This window comes from Lonchura striata, chromosome 5, assembly GCF_050655825.1.
Source record: "Lonchura striata isolate lonStrDom1 chromosome 5, ASM5065582v1, whole genome shotgun sequence".
Lineage (NCBI taxonomy): Eukaryota > Metazoa > Chordata > Aves > Passeriformes > Estrildidae > Lonchura > Lonchura striata.
The window spans coordinates 36,103,856-36,123,311 of NC_140707.1; the positions used below are offsets into that span (position 1 = coordinate 36,103,856).

Consider the following 19,456-nt stretch of genomic DNA (forward strand, 5'->3'; position numbering starts at 1 on the left):
ATTTTATCAGAACCAGGGAAGCTCTAGACCAGCGAATCCCACTTGGCTCAGTCCTTGGGTGCCTAATACTCAAATACTGAAAACAACTTTTGTGGCTTGTCACCAGGAACCCAACTTTCCCCATGCATCAAGTTCAAAAGATACAGTAAAGTTCTCTTCAGCCTACAACTACTGCAAATCAGAGAAAACCAACTGTGCTGTAAATGCTTTAGCTGATTCCTGTCTCTAGGCATCATCTGGGGTTAAGGTTCACTGACCCCTGCAGTTATCTCCAGTGCAAAGTCCTTGGACTTGCACCTCTCCTTTCTAGTATTATGGTATCATTCTGGCACTGGAAAGGTAAAGGATAAGTGTTGGTAAAATAGCAGAGATCACACTGCTGCAGGAGGTCTGGGAGGAAAAGAGTTGGTTAAAACATGTTGGTTTTAAACTGATTTCAACATAGTTCAGTATTGACACTGGTGAGTTTTTTCTTTTAAAGAATAATTTTTTTTTTTTTAATAAAAACATACCCAAAATGTGGAAATGTGGAATGTCAATATATGCAGTGGAATAAAATGCTGTAACATGCACCTCAATTGACTGATTATATTAAAACTAGCATTCAAAGGTTTTTTGTATCAAGTGTATGCTTTGCTCAAAACCTTTTCTATGAAAGGCTGGCTTTTGCTGCCTGGTAACTGGGACAAAGTAAGGACCAGGGATCAGATTTAAATCTTATTTTTGTGATTTTGACCTTTTCTGCAAAAGCCAAAACTATTTTGCACTTGATCAAGGTCAGTGATTTAATTATTCTAAACTGATTAACTGACTGACAACTCAAAAGCAGGAAAGCTCATTTTCTTCTCTCAATCAGTTAATGAGGCATGAATTGCATGCTTTCACTAATCCTAGCATCCTGAAAGACACAATATCTGTAAGCAGCTAACTCTAAAATATTATAATTTTAAACACAAAGGAATTTTTGTGTGTTTTTATTGTTTAATTATTTCCAGCCTGTTATAGTGTAGTATAATAACTTCATTTAATGGCTACAAAGTCATTTTAAAATGCTCTTCCTCAGAATCTGACTTCTTGCTAAATGCAGAATTGCTCAAAACAGCCTTAAAAAGAATTGTCATGTAATAAGTGCAATACTTTCTATAATTGTTATTTTTAAAATTGGGATTTTTAATGTAATAAGGACAGTTGGCCTCTTTAAACATGTAGAGATATCTGTGATTCCACCTCAGAGGTAATAAGCTTCCTAAGGTGAACACACAGTTGAGTTATGCCAACTGTTCACTAGAAATTGTCTGCATAACCTTTGAGTGAATAGCTGAGGAACTGAGCTTTAATGTGATATTCCACTGGATGCTTAGACAATCACATGGCCATTCACCCTCCTGAATTTTGTTTCCCTTCCCAGGAAGGGAACCCTTCATAGGTTAATTCACTCTGATACTATAGCCAGGGAAAATGCCTCTGTACTTTCTCATTATGGAAAAAACATGGGACATACTATACTTAATGCTTGTGATGATACCTGTTACTGATACAGAACTAGGGAAAAACCTTCTACTTAAACACCTTCAGGTGTTTGTTTTTTCTAACTTTGTCATTTAATGCTTTTCCAAGAACAATTTGGATTGCATGGTTAAAGCACCTTGCAATATCTGTATTGACTGTAAACTGCAAAACCATTCTCTATCGTGGAATAAAGGTGAAACTAAGTAAGCATCCCCAAAAATGTGATAAACATAATATTAAAATTTCTAACAGATAGTAGTGATAAAATATGTGGCAGAGCAAGGACAGTGTGGCTAAGAATTAGAACTCTCAAATGCAATATAAGAAAAGGCATATGGGAGAAGTAAAGCAAGTTAGAGTTATGTAGTCAAATTATTTGGATAGATAATGAAACCAAGACCTGAAGAGTATTCTGGTAGAATATCAAAGCAGGTAATGTAGACAAGCAGCATCAAAAAGGAAATCTGCATCTATGAGACAACTCCTGATAATGTGTTATCAGGTGATACAAGACTTTGGTCTATAAATTAGCCTTGAAAAATACTCAGTTGTTTCTGGCAGTCAGGAAAACTAATTAAACCATGGGATAAATCTCTTGATTTGAGTTTGGTTGGTTTTGTTTGGTTTTTTTTTCCCATGGAATGAATATGCAAAACTGTATGGCAGAACTTCAAAGAGCCCTCCCATCCCTGCCTGCTGCACACCTGGAGTGACCCAGCTGCAGGCTCTCCACAGTGATCTGGTCTTGTTCCCTTGCTTTTATTGCCTAATAACTTCTGCTCTCTCCTCTTTTGTCTCATTTTGTGATGTGTACCAGCAGAAATAAGCTCCTGTGACTCCTTCTGTCTCTCTTTTGAGCCTGATCTTGAATACACACAGAGATTGCTTGGAACTGTACTGCAGAGCCTCTGGTCAATGATACAACAAACTAATGAGGACTTTTGAACTTCATTCTCTGATCAGCCAAAGAAAAAAGGGCCCTTTTTATCTGCACCTCATTATATTTCAACATGGAAATGATAAATGCAGATAAATTGTGGAAGTCACAGAAATGTGGACTGTTTTAGAAAGTTGAGGAGCAAACTATTAGTAGGGTAAAATTAAAATACTTGTAGCAAAGCTTTACATAATATCAGCCAAAATTTTCCTAGCAAAGTACTCCTTAAAAACAAAGGACCAGCCCACATATCTCTCTGGAAAGGCACTTGCCATCTTGATTTGCTGTGAACCACATAGGTTCCTGTCTTTGTAGAAATTGTCAAAAGTTTTCTTGCTTGTTTCTTAAAGATCTGATACAGGAAATCTTTACCATTTTCTACAGCTCCTCAGTATTTGTGCAGGGACTGAAGCTGGGAAAAGAAAACAGGATCTACCTTCCTATAGTGATGTTCGTGTGGCTTTAGCATGAATATTCTAATTCTTTGCCTTACTCTTATTCAGTGTGAGTTTTCTAGGATTCAGCCTGCTTTTCTAGTCTTGTTTCTATTCATGGACTTCAAAGAAAGAAGGGCTTCCCAGAGGCAGGGAAGCCAAAACTCTGTGACCTGGTGGTTTTATGTACTTGCAGACTTGCAGAAAGACACAACATTTCTGTCAGCAATGATTATATTGCAAGATACCATGTTGAAAAAACAATTTCTGTCAACTATCAGATTCATCTCCGACTCCAACAGATTTTGAGTGCTCCTGGGCAGGAATGCTTGGCTGGGAGCTGTGCACAGAGGGGACAGGCAGGTAGATGGGCTCTGCAGAGCAGGGTGTCTCCTGGCAGCAAGCTGAGGAGTTACTATTGCAGGTAGTCAATGTGGATGGATCAAGGAGTTCCTTGAGATGGAGTTTGGCTGTAAACAGACTGCAGCCGGATATCCTGTCCCTTGGTCAGCAGTGAGGGGACCTGCAGCAGCTCATGGCTTCTTCTTAGAATTAAAGATGAGTCACTTAAAGGTTACTGAATTTTCTTTCCTATTGCTCCACTTCCTCTGTTTTCTAAAGATAAATAAGAAATGAGAGCCTGGAAATTCTCTTGAGAGGTCCTGCAGCTTGTTTGTTTTGTGAAAATACTGCTTGTTATCTAATTTTGTTATGCTTGTTAACAACAGCAGCAGCTTTCCCATAAAACTTGCCCCAAGTAAACTAACCACAATTTTGAGAACTGAGCTGCAGAGCAGAGAAGTTCACCTTGGAAATTTGAAGATGAAGTACTTTCTTCTGCCAACTCATTTAGCATTTCTCTGTAGCTTTGCACTCAGTAAACCCGTCCAGGTGTGTCCCTGCTCTGAGATGTTGAGAATTTACATTGCTGCTGCTGAGTTGCTCTATCTTAAAATTAATTAGAAACTCTTACTGCTGCGAATCTACGTGATAGAAGTTTTCTGTTATGGAGATGAGCATGTACTAAAATATATGTATTATTTTTTTTCCAGATAGCTACAAGAAAGAATGACTTAGGTGAGTTTGATTGTAATTGTTATATAAATAACTACAGGTTTTGGTGGAGCTGTATCTGTATACTTCAATACCATGATTTGGTATATTTTTCTCTTTGAAAATGTTTTGGGTTTTTTTTTTTTTCTCGCCATCAGTGGAAGGAAATTCACAGAATTCAAATGTGTTTTAAAGTCGCATTCATTGTGATTTTTTATGCTGCTGTGATAAAAAAATTATGAAGAATTATTGAACAATTGCTACATAAAAATGTTTTTTTCCATATGTAGCCCTAGCAAATCAGGGTATTTTTCACTTTGTTTTCTATCTTATGTGATGTATGGTACTTTTCTGTCTGCTATACCCAAGACTTCTGTAATTTTTTTGCCTAATAACAGATAGCTTTTGTCTGTGAGAAATGTATTCCCAGTATTTTAGAGTCAGAATGGAGAAGCAAGTTCAATGTCTTATGACAAATTCACAGTTAATTTGGTCATTAATAGCTTGCATACATTCAATATGCATGATAAAAATATTAATTTATTTTGTATTATTAATCCTATTTTTACAGAGGTCAGTTATGATTTTTCTTTAACTTCACAAGCTCTAATGAAGAAAACAATGACTTATAACAGCAGTCCCCTCTGAACGCTCCCAAAGCTTCTTAAGCTAAAGTTTATTTAGTCACATCTTTGATTACAGCTGCACTATGGCATTTATATTTATACTAAACTTTTCTATCCAGGAAGCAAGGCATACCTAACCAGTCTCAGCATACTAATCTTTCTTCACATTATTAGGAAATGAACTTCAGTGAAAGAAATTTTGAAAGCTGCAAAATCTTGGTTAGTGTACCTCATCTCCCTTTCTGTACATGTATTTGCCTTTTCAGTGCCTTGTATGTTCTTTACTTTCTGCACCTGCCAGGTAGTGAAATAACTGTGTATGAAGGAGACATCCTCTTGAGAAGAGGGCGACGCAGTGCAATTAACTGTGAGAGTTGTTTGTGGCCCAAGTCACAAGATGGACTGGTCAAGGTTCCAGTTAACATCTCTTCTGATTTCTGTGAGTGCATGCAAATGGATGCTCTAAAGTTAGCCTTGATTTTCCAGTCCCTAACTCCCTGTTACTTTATGTTTCTATGGCATGCACCAAAAGCAAACTTTGGACAAGTGAGAATTTATTGATATATCTCTTTCTCTATCATGTTAGCCCCATGGAAGTTTGGCTAAGACTCCAAACAGATCACACTAAAATACGTGGTTACTTGGGCCAATAGTCAGGTAATTAATTGTAATTTCAAATATTAGCTTGCTCCTGTTAGCTACAATGTAGTTTGATATTTATCAATGTTCTTTGATATTGACATTAGAAGAGGCACAATTCGTTCCCATTATGAATTAATTTTTGTCTAAATTACCACAAGTAACTTGTTTTTTAATGGTGTGATTTTCTTTTAAATCTCTCATAGAAATATTCCCACACTAGAACCCCTGTAGAGACAAAAATGGAGCTATTGGAGATATTTTTCCTTTGTTGATTCCCTCTAGTCAGTCAATAGCTCTGTCCTATGCAAAAAGCTGCAGAAGTGAATTCCATACAGATGCTTCTTCAAAGACCTTTCCTTGAGAGTAAATGACATGGAAGTAAAATACAACCTGAGCCTGATTCCTGTTGCTCAGGGAAAGGAAGGGAGGAAAGCTCAATCTCTTGGGCTGCTTCTCTGCCCATGTGCCTCCAGAACTGCAGTATATACTTTTGTGGATAGGTGAGGGTTATTCCCTCTATCTGCCTCTCTCCAAAGTTTAAATATTAGGAAATGGAGATACACATCAGTGGCAGATGATTCATAACTGAGGAAGTCAAATTAGGCCAAAATGTAGATAAACACTCTGATATTTATTTGGTACCTGAATAGAAACACTGTGATCTTCAGAGCCTTGGCTGTCTCAAGTGCTTTCAAGGGGGCTGTGGTAGGCATTTGCCCTTTCTGATAAACAAAATAGGGTTTTGGTGCTTAGCTACAATCAGCTGGCTCATTTGGGATACTTTAATCCAACTATTTGTATCTGAAACTGCCTCATTTAGTCTGTTCTGCCTAGTGGAAGGAACAATGCCAATCTTTTGCTTTCCATCAGCTGTCTCCTAAATAATATGCATATGGAATAGCTGTAATTGCTATACTTCCCCATAAAAGTCCAACCAGTTTGAAGACCTCTGAATGTTTGGTACCCTTTTTTTATTATACTTGTATGATAAAGAGCTAATGAGTGCTGTGAAGTTTTTAAGGAATGCACCCCATCAATGCACCTTGGTTTTTGATTAACCACAAAAGATTTCTCCTTCTCCCTTCTCTTTCTAGCAATAGCAGAGAGGTCTTGGATTGCTGATGCTTTGCAAGAGATCTCTACGCTGACCTGTGTGCAATTTGTAAATCGCACTACAGAAACAGACTATGTTTATGTTGAACGAGGGCAGAGGTAAGCTCCTTGTCTCCTGAGAGTAGCAGCACTCAAAAGGTATTTTCAATTTTTTTCTGGTTTGTTTTGGATAAAGCAATTGCTTTGGGTTGTTTTTTTTTTTCCATGTTAGCAGTAAAGATTTAGAGAGAAGGTGCAATTTTTCATTTTTCTTTAAATATAGTGGTAATTACATCAGCTAATAGGCTGCAGGAATAAATATGTGTGGATTTAAAGATAATGGGGTGTAATTCAAAATAAGAAATTTTCCTTAATTGCTGTAAAAATTTAAATAAGTATAACTGTTTCAGGTTTCGCTTAACACTTGATACTGCTTTGCCTTAGTTTGATATAGCAAATTTACTGATTTAAAATTTGCCATCCTCATCACAAAGATTTCATTTCCTTCCCACCACGTCATTTGGCAGCTTTCAGAAGTGTAGATATCTCATGCCAGTGTCTATTTTCATGTCCCCTGCTGTGGCTGCATATCTAGAGAACCTTGGTGACTTAATCAATACATCTATATATTTGTATTTGCTAAATGTGATCCTTTTGGTTATTGATTGCTTGTTCTTAGCTGCTGGTCTTACTTTGGAAAGATTGGAGGACGTCAAGCAGTAGGCCTGGTGAAAAATGGTTGCATGGATAAAGGAGCAATTCAGCATGAAATGAACCATGCACTGGGTTTTATCCATGAACAGGCACGGAGTGATCGGGACAGGTTTGTCAAGATTATGTGGGAACACATAGTGGCAGGTATGTCCACTAAATCTTAGAAAATATATACTTACAGTTACAGGAGAACCTTTCTCCTGTGAACAACAATGCAAATAAGAACCATGATTAATGTTGGCTGAATTGCAGCAGCAGCAGCAGCACATTCAGTGTGATGGAATTTCTTGTTCAATGTTTGTACTAAGAGAATTTCTGTGGTTTCACCTATGGCACTGTGAAAGATGCAGCCTAAAAGTAGCTCTATACTCTTATTTTGATTGCCATCTTGAGCCCAGACCCCAAGATATCAGGATCATGAGGATTACAAAATCTCATTGCAAAGACTTGGCCAGGAGGCGAGACTATGGGACCCTTAACTGAGGGAGGTTGATGTGTGACATTCAAGATCATGTTGGGGTATCACACAACAGTTCTATCCCAGGAAAGCCATGGAAATAGAGGAAGGCAGCCAGTAGGCATCTTGGCACATATCCAAAAATATATATGAACAAGGGACTAAGTGTGGAAACACATGCAGCCATTAGCATTTCCAAAATTCTGGGACCTGGCTTGATGTGAGAGGAAAGACTGCAATTATATCCTCCTCATGGACAGGATCATATACACATGAAAATTAGGAGCTATAGGAAGCAATCAGGAGTGGTAATTCTGTAGAGGAAAAGCAAGTGGATACTCTTTATGGAAAGGAGTGCAGAATGAATTGTTTGGGCACGTGGCCATGATCTGTGTGCTGGGAACATGGGCTCACCATATAAAAGAGCTCCAGGCTCTGGGGAGGAAAGGGTAGAGAGAATGGCAAGAGATCCAAGGGAAAGGGAGAAAGTGGTACATAGAAGGAAAATACCAGAAGAAAGTATGCAGGTTGTCACTTGTCTGACAGCTATTTAGAGAGCTGAGTAATCCATAACAATTATAAAAATACAATAATCTATTTAGTTCATTATCGAAAATAATAGTAAATGAGGCCAGACAACTGAATACAAAATTCTATTAAATCTCTTCAACAAATAAGATACTCAACTACGCAATATCATGCACAGCTAAAAATATATCCATCTCTTTCTCCAGATGGAACTTGATTGTTTTCATTGCAAATTCCTAACACGCTGCTCTCCAAACTTTCTTCAGCTATTCCCATGATATCCTAAGTAAATTCCATTTGTGTTGTTCTTTATTGAGGTTTCAGCTCCAGTGATAAGGTGTAATTTTGCTGTGAGTTGTTTGCCATTGTACGACAAGGGTGTGCCATGAAATGTCAGCAAAGGATGTGCTAGGAAAGAGAAGTTGAAAACATTAAGTTATATACACTAAACACACATAGACTTACAGTAGTTTTGCAAAGAGAACTCCACAGGTTCAGATGTCATAATTCCTAAAGGATACAGATGTAACTAAGCTCTGATTCAGGCACAGTATCATGAAATGATAAATGAGGGGGAAGAGGTAAAGAAGACAAGGGTGTGCCAAAGGAGATGAGGTGTATCATCAGTGTTTTGAGTGTTTGCCATGGGTGGAGAATGAGATGATTGGTGTGGCAAGGGAGTTGGAATGCAGAGTGTGCAGCTCAAGCACTGTAGGGAGAAAATGTAAAGATATGCAGGGAAAAGGAAATGGAGAAAGAGTTACGTTCATGAGGACTGTAATGTTACAACTTGCTGCTGTTAACACTGCTGATGGCAGAGCTCCTGCTGACGTTGGTGGTGCAGAACTACACCTTAAGGCCTTTTCCAGCATCTCAGCTCTCTCACACAAGCTGTTTTTCTCCTGCTAGGACTTCTACATTGTGAATGTTTTCTGGGGTTTGTTTTTATCCAGCAATTTACCTTGGAAGACATCCTAGTTCTTTGTTTTGACAAAATGCAGCCCGATTGGTTGCTGTCCACTTAGCTACTTGAAACTCAGCTTGTTTTTCCTACATTTTTGGGAAAAAAAATATATTCAGACTCTTCAGCCATAGTTTGCTTTTCAGCTCTTCTGAGTCACTGCACTTACATTCTGGCAGGGGTAGATATTTTTTTTCCTTTTTTTGAGAGTGGAAAAGATGGGGTAAGCTCCAAACATGTGCAGGTCTAGACAGCCAGATCTCTTTGGCATGTGATGAGGTAGGTAGTAGTTTGCTGGCAGCACCTCAGTCCAGCTAGGATGCTGTCACTTTTTCTTTATCTAGCAAACTAATTCAGCAAAGCACTTCTGTGCCAAACAGTAGCCATATGCTTCAGTGTTTCACCATGTTTGAACTGTGTTCTCTGTTCATCACCTCAAAAAAAGCTGCACACCTTATGATAACTCTTTCTGAAGTTGGTATACAGATAAGGACTGAAATTAAAACACAGTCAGGGAGGCCAATGCTGTTGAGAAACAGTTTAAGCCTTAACTGAGTTTTACAGCTAAGAAAAGCTCTAAATTCATGTTTATTTCCAAATTTTCTATTAGTTGGGATTTCAAATCTTCCTTTTGCATCTCTTAGCCCTCAGCCCAGGACCACTGCTGAAGGACATTACAGGCTGAGATTTGCTCTGGTTGGAAGCCTACCAGCTGAGTTGTGTAGATCTCAAGAATGTCCAACTCTGAACTCTTGTCCAGATGGTCTGTGGTTTACAAACCACATTTGTAGTTATAATAATGAAGGTACAGAACTGGAAAGGAGTGCTCAGTGGCTAGGGCTTTAGTCTTAATGCCAGGCTGGCTGCATTCAGCTCCCTGCTCTGACAGTGCTCATTTGCCTGTCTCACCATGGAGAAGAGACCTAGCACGTAATTCATACTCATGATCTCCAGTCAGTGAGAAAAATAAGTGCCTTCTTCACATGAAACTCCCTCCAACTGTGTCTCTCTTTCTTTCCCTCTCCTCTGACTATCCTAGAAGCCTTGAGGAATAGCTTCAGTGCCTAACTTGAAGAAATAAAGCTAGGTGATATGAAATCCAGTCTCTGTCCCTGGGCCCCAGCCCTGTATCAGTGTAACACCTTATCTCATATTGGCTTTTTAAGGCTGATGAAAAGTGATGAGATGCTCAGCAGCTGTTCTGACAGAATTTTTTTTTCTGCTTCATGTGAATCATATCACTTCACTCTAGTCATTGCTGATGGGTTTGATCAGAGACAAAGCCTGAACATGTCTGCTAGCATGGGCTCTGGGACAAGTAGCAGGGAAAATATGTTCCTTTCTTTTGTGGCATTAGGGCTCAGCATGACATCACCCATGCATAGCTCCTAATTTTTCATCTAGGTGGTCAGACAGATTTCCCTCTCAAGGTACAGATACAGCTTTGGGGACATAGGTTGGATGCTTATAGTATTCAAGATAATGGCACTGAAATGTATTTGGAGACACACTAATGAAGATTGAGAGAGGAATATTTTTGTTTGAAGAGTAGAATGTATTAATTGATTATAGCAAAACTTACTTGATTAACTTTATATTCTGAAACCTACTAGACTGTAAAAATGGGTTCACATGGATTTCAAAAATCTCTGGTGGTTTTGATAGATCCGAGATCTCATTAGAACACGTATTAATATCCTATGTTACTTTCTGGATTATGACAGCAGGCAGTGTACTATTAGAGAAGTAATAATTGTTCTGAATAATTGTAATGCTGCTCTCCCACCTTACAGGGGAACAAGGGAACTTTGGAAAAGTTAATTCCAAAAACCTGGGCCTTCCCTATGACTACTCTTCAGTGATGCACTATGGCGCGTAAGTTGTTTGCGGAAATATCCTTTCAAATGAGCAAACAGCTTTCAGATCTTCTGCTAGGAAGAAGATCTAGGAAAAAGTTGCTCTGTGCAGGGAGTGACTTTTGCTGGTCATTTGAGTGCATGGACATAATTAAGGGTGAGCACACTTTCTTTGTCAGAAGGATTCCTGGAAAACAAGGGCTGATATGGAGAGCAGCAAAACATAGGACAATCTTTCTTCCAATATATTCTTGCCTCTTGCTAAAGGCCTTTTGACAGGGCTGTGGCCCAAAGTCTAATTCTGCTGAACCACTGATCTAAACCAGTTCTGAAGTTTAAATTATTTCGTAAATGTAGTAACAGCTGATCATAGACAGCAACATTCAAGTGTAGAGTCAAGAAAGATGGAATTTTTTTATATTGTTGAGATGTTGTAGGCTGCCTTCTGTTAATCTGGGAACACTGTCTAAGGCTGCATTTTAGTCCATAATGTACAAGCTTGTATCATGTACCTTCTCCTTTATTTCCACAAGCAAGTAACAATTTCTGAAAAAAAAAAAAACAACATTAAATAAAACTAGACTAGCAGAAGGCAGGAAATTGCAGATAGCAAATAGGCAATTAGTAACTGAAACAGAACAATTTCTGCTCCTCTGCCTCAGGAACCAAGAAGGTGGGATTTGCTGGACATTAGTGGCCTTTTCACTCAGGACAGAGCAGCTTTTTCTGCTTGCTTGCTTTCACCTGCTGAACACCAAACATCTGTCATGCTGGTCCTCTTCAGGGAAGGCTGCTAGGTCTCTGAGAAGCTTCTTGTCCATTTCCATTAAAATTCTGTTTACATGGTACATGAGAAATTATAATGCAATTAGAGAACTTCCCTGTCTATGAAAAGCAATTTAGAAATGTGATTTCCTTATTTCTACAGGTATGATTTCTCCAGCACACCTGGAAAACCAACTATTGTACCAGTTCCTGACCCCTCTATACCTATTGGGCAGAGAGAAGGGCTGAGTAACTTGGATGTAGCTAAAATCAACAAGCTCTACAAGTGCAGTAAGTGCTGTAGATAGAAGGCATATGAATACAGCTGATGTCTGTAGGCACTGACAGAATCCCCCAAAGGAATGCAGCCCACAGTCCCTTCACTACATCTCTTTCACCCTACAACAAGAAACAGAACTGTCCCTGTGCCAAACTGCTGCCTTCTTGGAAAGGACAATTTACTTTCAATAATTCACTCTCATTTTGAGTTATCCTTACCTAATCCCTGCTCTTTGAGATAAGTAAATCCACCAGAGAACTTATGGTTGCTACCTCTGTCAAATTCTCATTTCAGGAAAGCTCTGAAGGTAGCAAAGCATGTAAGCTCTCCTCAGCTGTGAGCTTAGAGTCACATGCATCAGTAGTGCCAGATTTGTGATTTCTCTTAATTACAAAATGTCTGAAGGGCTGTAAGCATGGGTGCCATTCAGCCTGATCAGAACCCCTTGCAGGAGAAAACCATAGGCATTTTGTATAGATACCTACTTTCTTGCCACATCTGTTTCTCAACTCATCCCTGTGGTATCTTGAAGTCTAGAAATACTTAACATTCCTCTGTAAACAGGAACTCTTCAGCCAAGATGCACAAAATAGGTATAACATCATGCTCCTGCACTGCACAGGTTTTGCTTTAACTCCCAGGACAAAGGCTAATTGATTTATATGGTATTTGACTTTTCTGAGATGTTATTCAATTAGTTTCCACCAAAACAGCAAGAAGCATTAACGAGACCTAAATATTAGTGCACTAAATTCTACTCTTACGTTAGAACTTAGTTAAATAATTAGAATTTAGAAGGAATCAGCATTCCTTCAGTTGGATTATTAGGTACAGAAATCATTGCTGAGAGTGGGTCTTCCAAATTCACAACTGCAGATGAGACAACTTTACAATTTATGGGTCTCAAAGATAGTGATAACAAGTATTTAGTGATATTTATTCTCAACAGTAGGGCTGGGATGAATCATACTTCAATACCATTACTATGCAATTTCATAATTAGATCTGTATGTTTTGGAAGAAAAGCATTAAATTTTAAAAAGAGAAAAAAACTTAGGAACTAAAAAAAAAAAACATAAAAATTCTGGTTGTCTCAGGAAAAGTAGGAATTAAGAGAAAAAATGTCAAAAATTACTATGAACAGATGTCATATATTCATATTTTGTAATTTGGGGAGTTACATAAAATGCGAAAAATGAAGATGTGGAAAAATAAGAGAGATGAGATCAGACTTTGTATACCAGTCACTGGATCTGTAGGTTGACTTCAGTGCTCTCTGTTATGTTTTTCCCTCAGTGATTACCTCTCTTTACTTTGACAAATCTTGTTTTCAAACTTGATTTTTCCATACACTTATGAATACACACAGTTGCTAATAGAAATTTATGTACTGCTGTCATTGAAAGTACTTCTGTGGTTGAAGTTAAGGGAGTTCATGAAAGATCCAGGCCTTTTTTTAGTAAACGAATATATGTGAACGAAGCCCTATTGTCTTTTAAAAAACCATTAGTAGCTGAAACAGGCAAGTACTTTGACTACCTTTATATCACTTCCAGGTTTTCAATAATTTTTACACCAGGAACAGCAATACAGTTGTAAGAATTATAATTAATTTATACAAGCTTGACTGCTGCAAATGGTTGGAGAGACTTGTCAAGCATTATGGGAATATTTTTGTGCAGTTTTCATTCTCTTCAATGTTGTTTGGTTCTTCCCTTCAGATTGCTGTAGCTCTGTGCTGCCTAAACCCAAAGGCTCGTTCTCCTCTATCAATTACCCATCCCCATACCCGAACAATAGCCACTGTCTGTGGCTGATCCGCATCCGTCGAAGCAAGGTAATTTTTATTAGGAAGAAAAAGGTTTCAAGCACAGAATTCAGGCTGCACAGTATTATTTCATTACCATGAGTAACCCCTGGGAGTCAGCTCATGGATCATGACATTTATTTTGTTATGCAGTAAATGAAAGTCTCAACAATTTTTGTAAGAACTAAGACTATTAGAGGGATTATTTAGCTTGATTTTTATCCAGTTCAGATAGAATGGCTTTTCAAAGACAAGCAGTAATGAGACATCAGTCTCTGGGATCTCAGTAATAGGACAGCTAGATTAAATTCTGTCCTCTTTTTTATATAGAAAGTAAGGTTTCCATAATACATGGATAGTAAAATGAATATGAAGGTTCGAGACTTTCCTTGTGTATAACATCAAACCCAACTTGTGCATTTTTGTTTCTCCAGATTTTCCTGCAGTTTGAGGCTTTTGATCTCCAACGCTCCTCAGACTGTTCTTCTGATTATATAAAAATTTACAATGGGAACAGCAAGAACTCCCCAGTCTTGCTGGACAAGTACTGTGGGAAGGGTCCACTGCCCTCCTTAGTTGCATCTGGATCCACAATGCTGGTAGAGTTTGCAAGTGATGAGAGCATTACAGCCACAGGATTCAGAGCCTCCTACAACAGGGGTATGAACACTCCTTTACAAAGCTTGGAGAAGAGCATTGGTAGTATTTGTACAGAAGAACTGAAAACTTTTACTAAACACTACAGAGTAGGTCTTTTCGCTGTCATTCTTCACACTTTCACGGCAATTGGAAATGTAGAAGGCCAGGAAATGATGTGTCTAAAGGTTCACAGGAGACAGAAAATGGGATGTCACATGGGTCTCATATTATTATCCCAAGGTCTCACTCACATTCTTCTGAGAGCCTCTGTAAGGCTTCTTCATATCTCCAGAACAATGTCTTTAAATAAAAACAATGCAATGACTGAAATAAATAGGAGCAGTACAACCAAAGAACACAAAGACTGCAGAATCAACAGGATACCTCAACCAATGAGATGCAAGGCTAGTATCTGGGCAAGACATTATTCAAGGTTTTGTGGGATTTTATGCAGAAGCAGAGGTACTGACCTTTGGTACCTTACATCTTCTGAATTAAAAGCTTCTGTTATTTACACAGAACACTGTGCTTCCTGTAATCATGTGAGGGGTGTCTTTTTTGCAAACACAAATGCATTCTGGACTGCCAGACCAAATTCTGTTGTTCTGTGTTATGCATTCAGCAAGAAGGCAGTAGCCCAAAGTTGCCTTATTTCAACTGAAAATCCAAGCTTCTTTAGAGCATAAATTGAAGAAGTCTTAGAAAAGTGTTATTTTTACTCTTTTTTTACTCTTTTTGCTTTATTCAATGGAATCATTTCTAGAAAGCACTAAAACTAGATTGATAATGCAATCTTGAATACTTGAGCTTTTTTTTCTGAAGGGCAGTCAGTGCCAACAGAATGCTATGCTAATATGGTAACAGTTGATTGGAAAGTCAGATACAGCTTTAGATGCAGATGTTCCCTGTCCTCCAAAGACTATTTATCAGATGTTTCTAGTTCCTTCACTACAGCTGCTGATACAAATACTAAGTGAAGAAATAAAGTACTTCAGCAGTAGATTTGCATGGTAGCACATTTTTTTTTTTGGTTTCAAGAAATAGTACAATAGGGTGTAAGCAAGCTCATTTCTACTGACAAAACACTCTTGTTAATATATCTGGTTTTCTCCTTTACTCCTCAGTGAACTGTGGAGCCACTTTCAGAGATTCAAAGGGAGTCATCACCTCTCCAAACTACCCCAAAAAATACCCCAAAAACCGGGCATGTTTCTGGGTCATCACTTCTCCAGCAGGATACAAGGTAAGGCATAGATGAATTCATTAGTGGGTTTCATCACTGTTCTCTGATGAAACATCTGTTTCCCTTGAAGAATAAGAGCTGTTATGTCATGTTTTCAACAGATATTCTCACAGTAAAAATTAATTTTAAGAATTTATGCTGGACTTGGTATTTGAGGTGCTCAGCAAGGGAAAACTTTTACACGTTCAAGTGAACTCATGAATCTAGCCTGTCCTGTATCTCAAGGCTTTGTTCAAAATAATCCCTAGGTAAGAGCTCCCACTAGAAAACTGAAACATCACCCAGGTGCTGTTTTTATATTTCCCTAGAGGAAAAAATGTGAAGCATAGAAGATCAATCTTGTCCCTTGCCTCTCCTTCCAAACCAAATACTGATGAATTAAGCAAATAATTTGCTACTAATTTGCATTGCCATATGGAATCAGGATGTGGTGCACACACAGAATAAAAAAATGGTGCCTGCACACAATGAGTTTAGAGTATTGTTGTGTTGAGTTTAGAGTAGTGTTGTTGTTAAAAAATTGGTAAGATAAAAGGCTGCAACCTGGAAACAAAATGTTTTGGTTGTATTTTCTCCAGATATCTCTCAAAATGTTGTCCTTTGAGCTGGAATATAGTGACAGATGCATCTTTGACTACTTACTCATACATGATGGAAGCCACCCTATGTCACCTGCAGTTGGCCCTTATTGTGGGACAGAGAAAGTTGCAGACTTTACTTCCACTGGGAACTTTGTGCTGGTTGAATTCCACAGTGATTTAGTGTGGGAGTTGCCTGGATTTGTGATGAGTTATACATTTGCTAGGTAAGTATAATACAGACGGGGTTTGAAAAACAGAATGAGAGTAAAGAGTCCAGCTAGCCACAGGTAAAAGTGAAGGTGCCACCAATTTCAGAAAAAAAATATGTACACTGATACCTTTAATAAGCATGAAGTTTGACCTCTTAGTCTTACATCTACAGTGGTGTAACTTCATGGCGAATCAAGGACAGAAATGCTCCTGCCCACTAGATGCTTCTGTCTGAGACGATATGATTTTTGTTATAGTATTCTTATTGTTGGTGTTGCACAGCCAAACACAACAGCAGAGCTGAAACTATGTTAGCAGATTTTGAAGAACTTCTAGTGGTAGAAACTTTATAGTTTATAGTGCCCATAAAAAAATTCAGAACATGACTGTGTAGCAACTTTAACCTGTATTCTGGCAAATGCTATTACCCAACCTAGATGTGCATTCCAGCATGCATACAGAAAAATCTTCAGACACATTATTTACATGTTGAAGCCAAGATCACTTACACAGTTCATACTAACACCAGAGCTTAGCCTGGAAATCACCACTTGATACAGAACAAGTGGTGTCTTAGAACAACATGAAATAGAGTACCTCACCTTAAAGATTTGCACTATTCCTCTGTGAGATGAACCAGGTCAGGGAACAAATTTAACTAAAGAAACTAAAGTTAAGAGTGGCAGAAACAAGCAGTGAGGGAGAGGGAATGGAATGAAGCACCTGCCGCGGCCTGAGTCAGGTATTGAAGTTGCCCATAAGGTGTCTCCAAAATAGTTTTTAAAAATGTGTTGAGGACTGAAGACCTAATGCAAAGACCATTGAATGTTCTCTTTGGTGAGCATTTTAGGTGTGAAGTACCTTGTCTGTAGAGAGAAATCCTCCTCCTCTAAAGAGATAGCTGGAGTGGAGAAAGAAATTACCATTGTAAACACCTAACACTTTGCCTTGACTTGATGTATTCAGAATTAAATACTAATGCCAAACTGGGAGATGCAAACCCATAATGAATAATAAAAGATTTTGCTGAAATTATGTCTTCGCGAAGAAGAGCACATAGAAATTGCCAATTTGCTTTCCTGGTGCAACCAAAACAATTTTTAATTATGATGACTTTGTAGCAGCAGGGGGGATGGGTTTAAGATCTGTAATGTTTTGCTTTTTAGGCACTGGTTAATTTTCACCCACAGAAGAATGATAATTGATAAGTTGTGGATGTCAGGGTTTAGAGCTTTCTTGCATCATGGTGGGAAAGTGCAAGCACAGCAGGCAACAAATATTTGTATTTCTTAAAAGCTCAAATCTTCCGGCTATAAAAAGCATTCCTTCATTTAATTTGGCTCACAATTTAGATTGGCATAATTTTGGAGAATGTAACCATTTCATCAGTATGTCAGAAAATTAAAATCTACTTCTATTTTTAAGCTCAGCTTCAGACTGCAAAAATGCTAATTCTTCTCCTTGAATCTGAGGACTTTGATGGAGGTGCAAAAGTAACAACCCCATGACAACTCTCATTATATAACAAAGTTGAACGGGTCCCTGTTTTAAACAGACAGTGCTGAAAAGCTTTGTACTTGAGTATTACTTTAGATTGCCTCCCCTCAATCTGATGTGGAGCTCTACAGATGTGCAATGTTTTAGATGTTTACTCATACTTGGTAAAAGAGCAAAAGCAATATACCACATACAGGAATACTGGTCTTGCACTAGAAATATGGTTTTAAGTAGAACATTGCCCATGTATAAATACACTCATATTCTGAACTATATGAAGGAAGAGTAATCAGCTAGTAGACACAAGGGACAGTATAGTCAAAAGTTTAGGACTCAAATAGTACAATAGGAGGATTTTCAGAAGTTCTAATATTAAAGTTCAGCAGTCACTTAACACACTATTTAAATCTAAAATGTAAGTATTTAACCATAAAACACAGAGGTATCTAGCAGTGAGGAATATATACATTCCCAGAGATGTACATAACTCATGACACAAACAGGTATTACCTTAATTGCATACAAAACCAGATGTTTCTAAAGAGAGAAGCACTTCCATAGGCTTGTGTGTGTGGAAGAAGTAAGAGTGTTTGTGTCCATGTATTCATTTTTTACCTGCTTTGAGACTGTCCTGGTTCCTGCCTGGGAGGCGAATCAGAGCCTTTGAGTGCTATGCTTTTGTAGGCTGTAAGAACCAGAATAGAGATTTGTCAATTATTGCTGCAGGAGAAAAACAGCCTGGAATAAAGCATTACAGAAGCACACAAAAATGTACTACTCATAGGTCTATTTTTGTTTTTAATTTAAAATACATTTCCCTTACATAAACAAATAACTGTGGTTGAGATGACACTTGCTTGCATGACTACAACCCTGGTTATTGAATAATAGAATAGTTTGGGTTGAAAGGGACACAAAAAGGTCACCTAGTCCAAAACCCTGCAATAAGCAATCATCTTCAACTAGACCAAGTTGCTCAGAGCCCCATCCCACCTGACCTTGAATGTTTCCAGAGATGGGGCATCCACCACCTCCCTGGGCAACCTGTTGCAGTGTCTCACCACCCACACATAAAAACTTTTTTCCTTATAGCTAGTCTAAATCAACCCTACTTTAGTTCAAAACCATTGTCCCTTGTCCTGTCACAACAGGCCCTACTAAAATTCTTATTCCCATCTCATATAAGCCCCCTATAAGGGGGGCTGCAATAAGGTCTCCCCAGAGCCCTCTCATCTCTTGACTCAACTCGACCTGACTCCCTCAGCATGTCCTCATAGGAAAGGTGATCCAGCTTCCTAATCATCTTTGTGGTCCTCTTCTGGATATGCTCCAACAGGTCCTTGTCTTTTCTGTGCTGAGGACTCCAGACCGGATGAAGCACTCCAGGTGGAAGCTGCCCAGAGCAGAGTAGCTATAACTATGTAGTACAGAGAATGTAAAATTTACTGTGCAAAACTAAGTTTGGCAAGAAGACACACAATCCAAACCCCATTTAATCTCTCCTGCACTTCAAATAGAATTGAAAACCTCATAGGCTAAGTAGGCACATAGGATTTTATAACCGAGTTCGCTTTACCAAGGGAAACATCCGCGGTCAAAAAACAGAAATTAAAGGAAAGCTGCTG

General features: G+C 38.4%; 1 protein-coding gene across 2 annotated transcripts; it reads left to right on the forward strand.

The window, feature by feature from the left end:
* Positions 1-583: 583 nt before the first annotated feature.
* On the forward strand, positions 584-19,035 carry LOC110472151 (astacin-like metalloendopeptidase). Of its 2 annotated transcripts, XM_085581855.1 has the most exons (11): positions 616-3,771; positions 3,933-3,957; positions 4,861-4,998; positions 6,296-6,413; positions 6,973-7,151; positions 10,747-10,828; positions 11,738-11,865; positions 13,576-13,691; positions 14,096-14,321; positions 15,425-15,543; positions 16,122-19,035. In XM_085581855.1, exons 1-11 carry the CDS (start codon positions 3,592-3,594, stop codon positions 16,350-16,352), a joined length of 1,542 nt encoding a protein of 513 aa, XP_085437981.1. In that variant the 5' UTR covers positions 616-3,591; the 3' UTR covers positions 16,353-19,035. The 2 variants fall into 2 exon arrangements, with proteins under 2 accessions (XP_085437980.1, XP_085437981.1); XM_085581854.1 differs by lacking the exon at positions 16,122-19,035 and having other exon boundaries at positions 584-3,771; positions 14,096-15,559.
* The last annotated feature ends 421 nt before the right edge of the window (positions 19,036-19,456 follow it).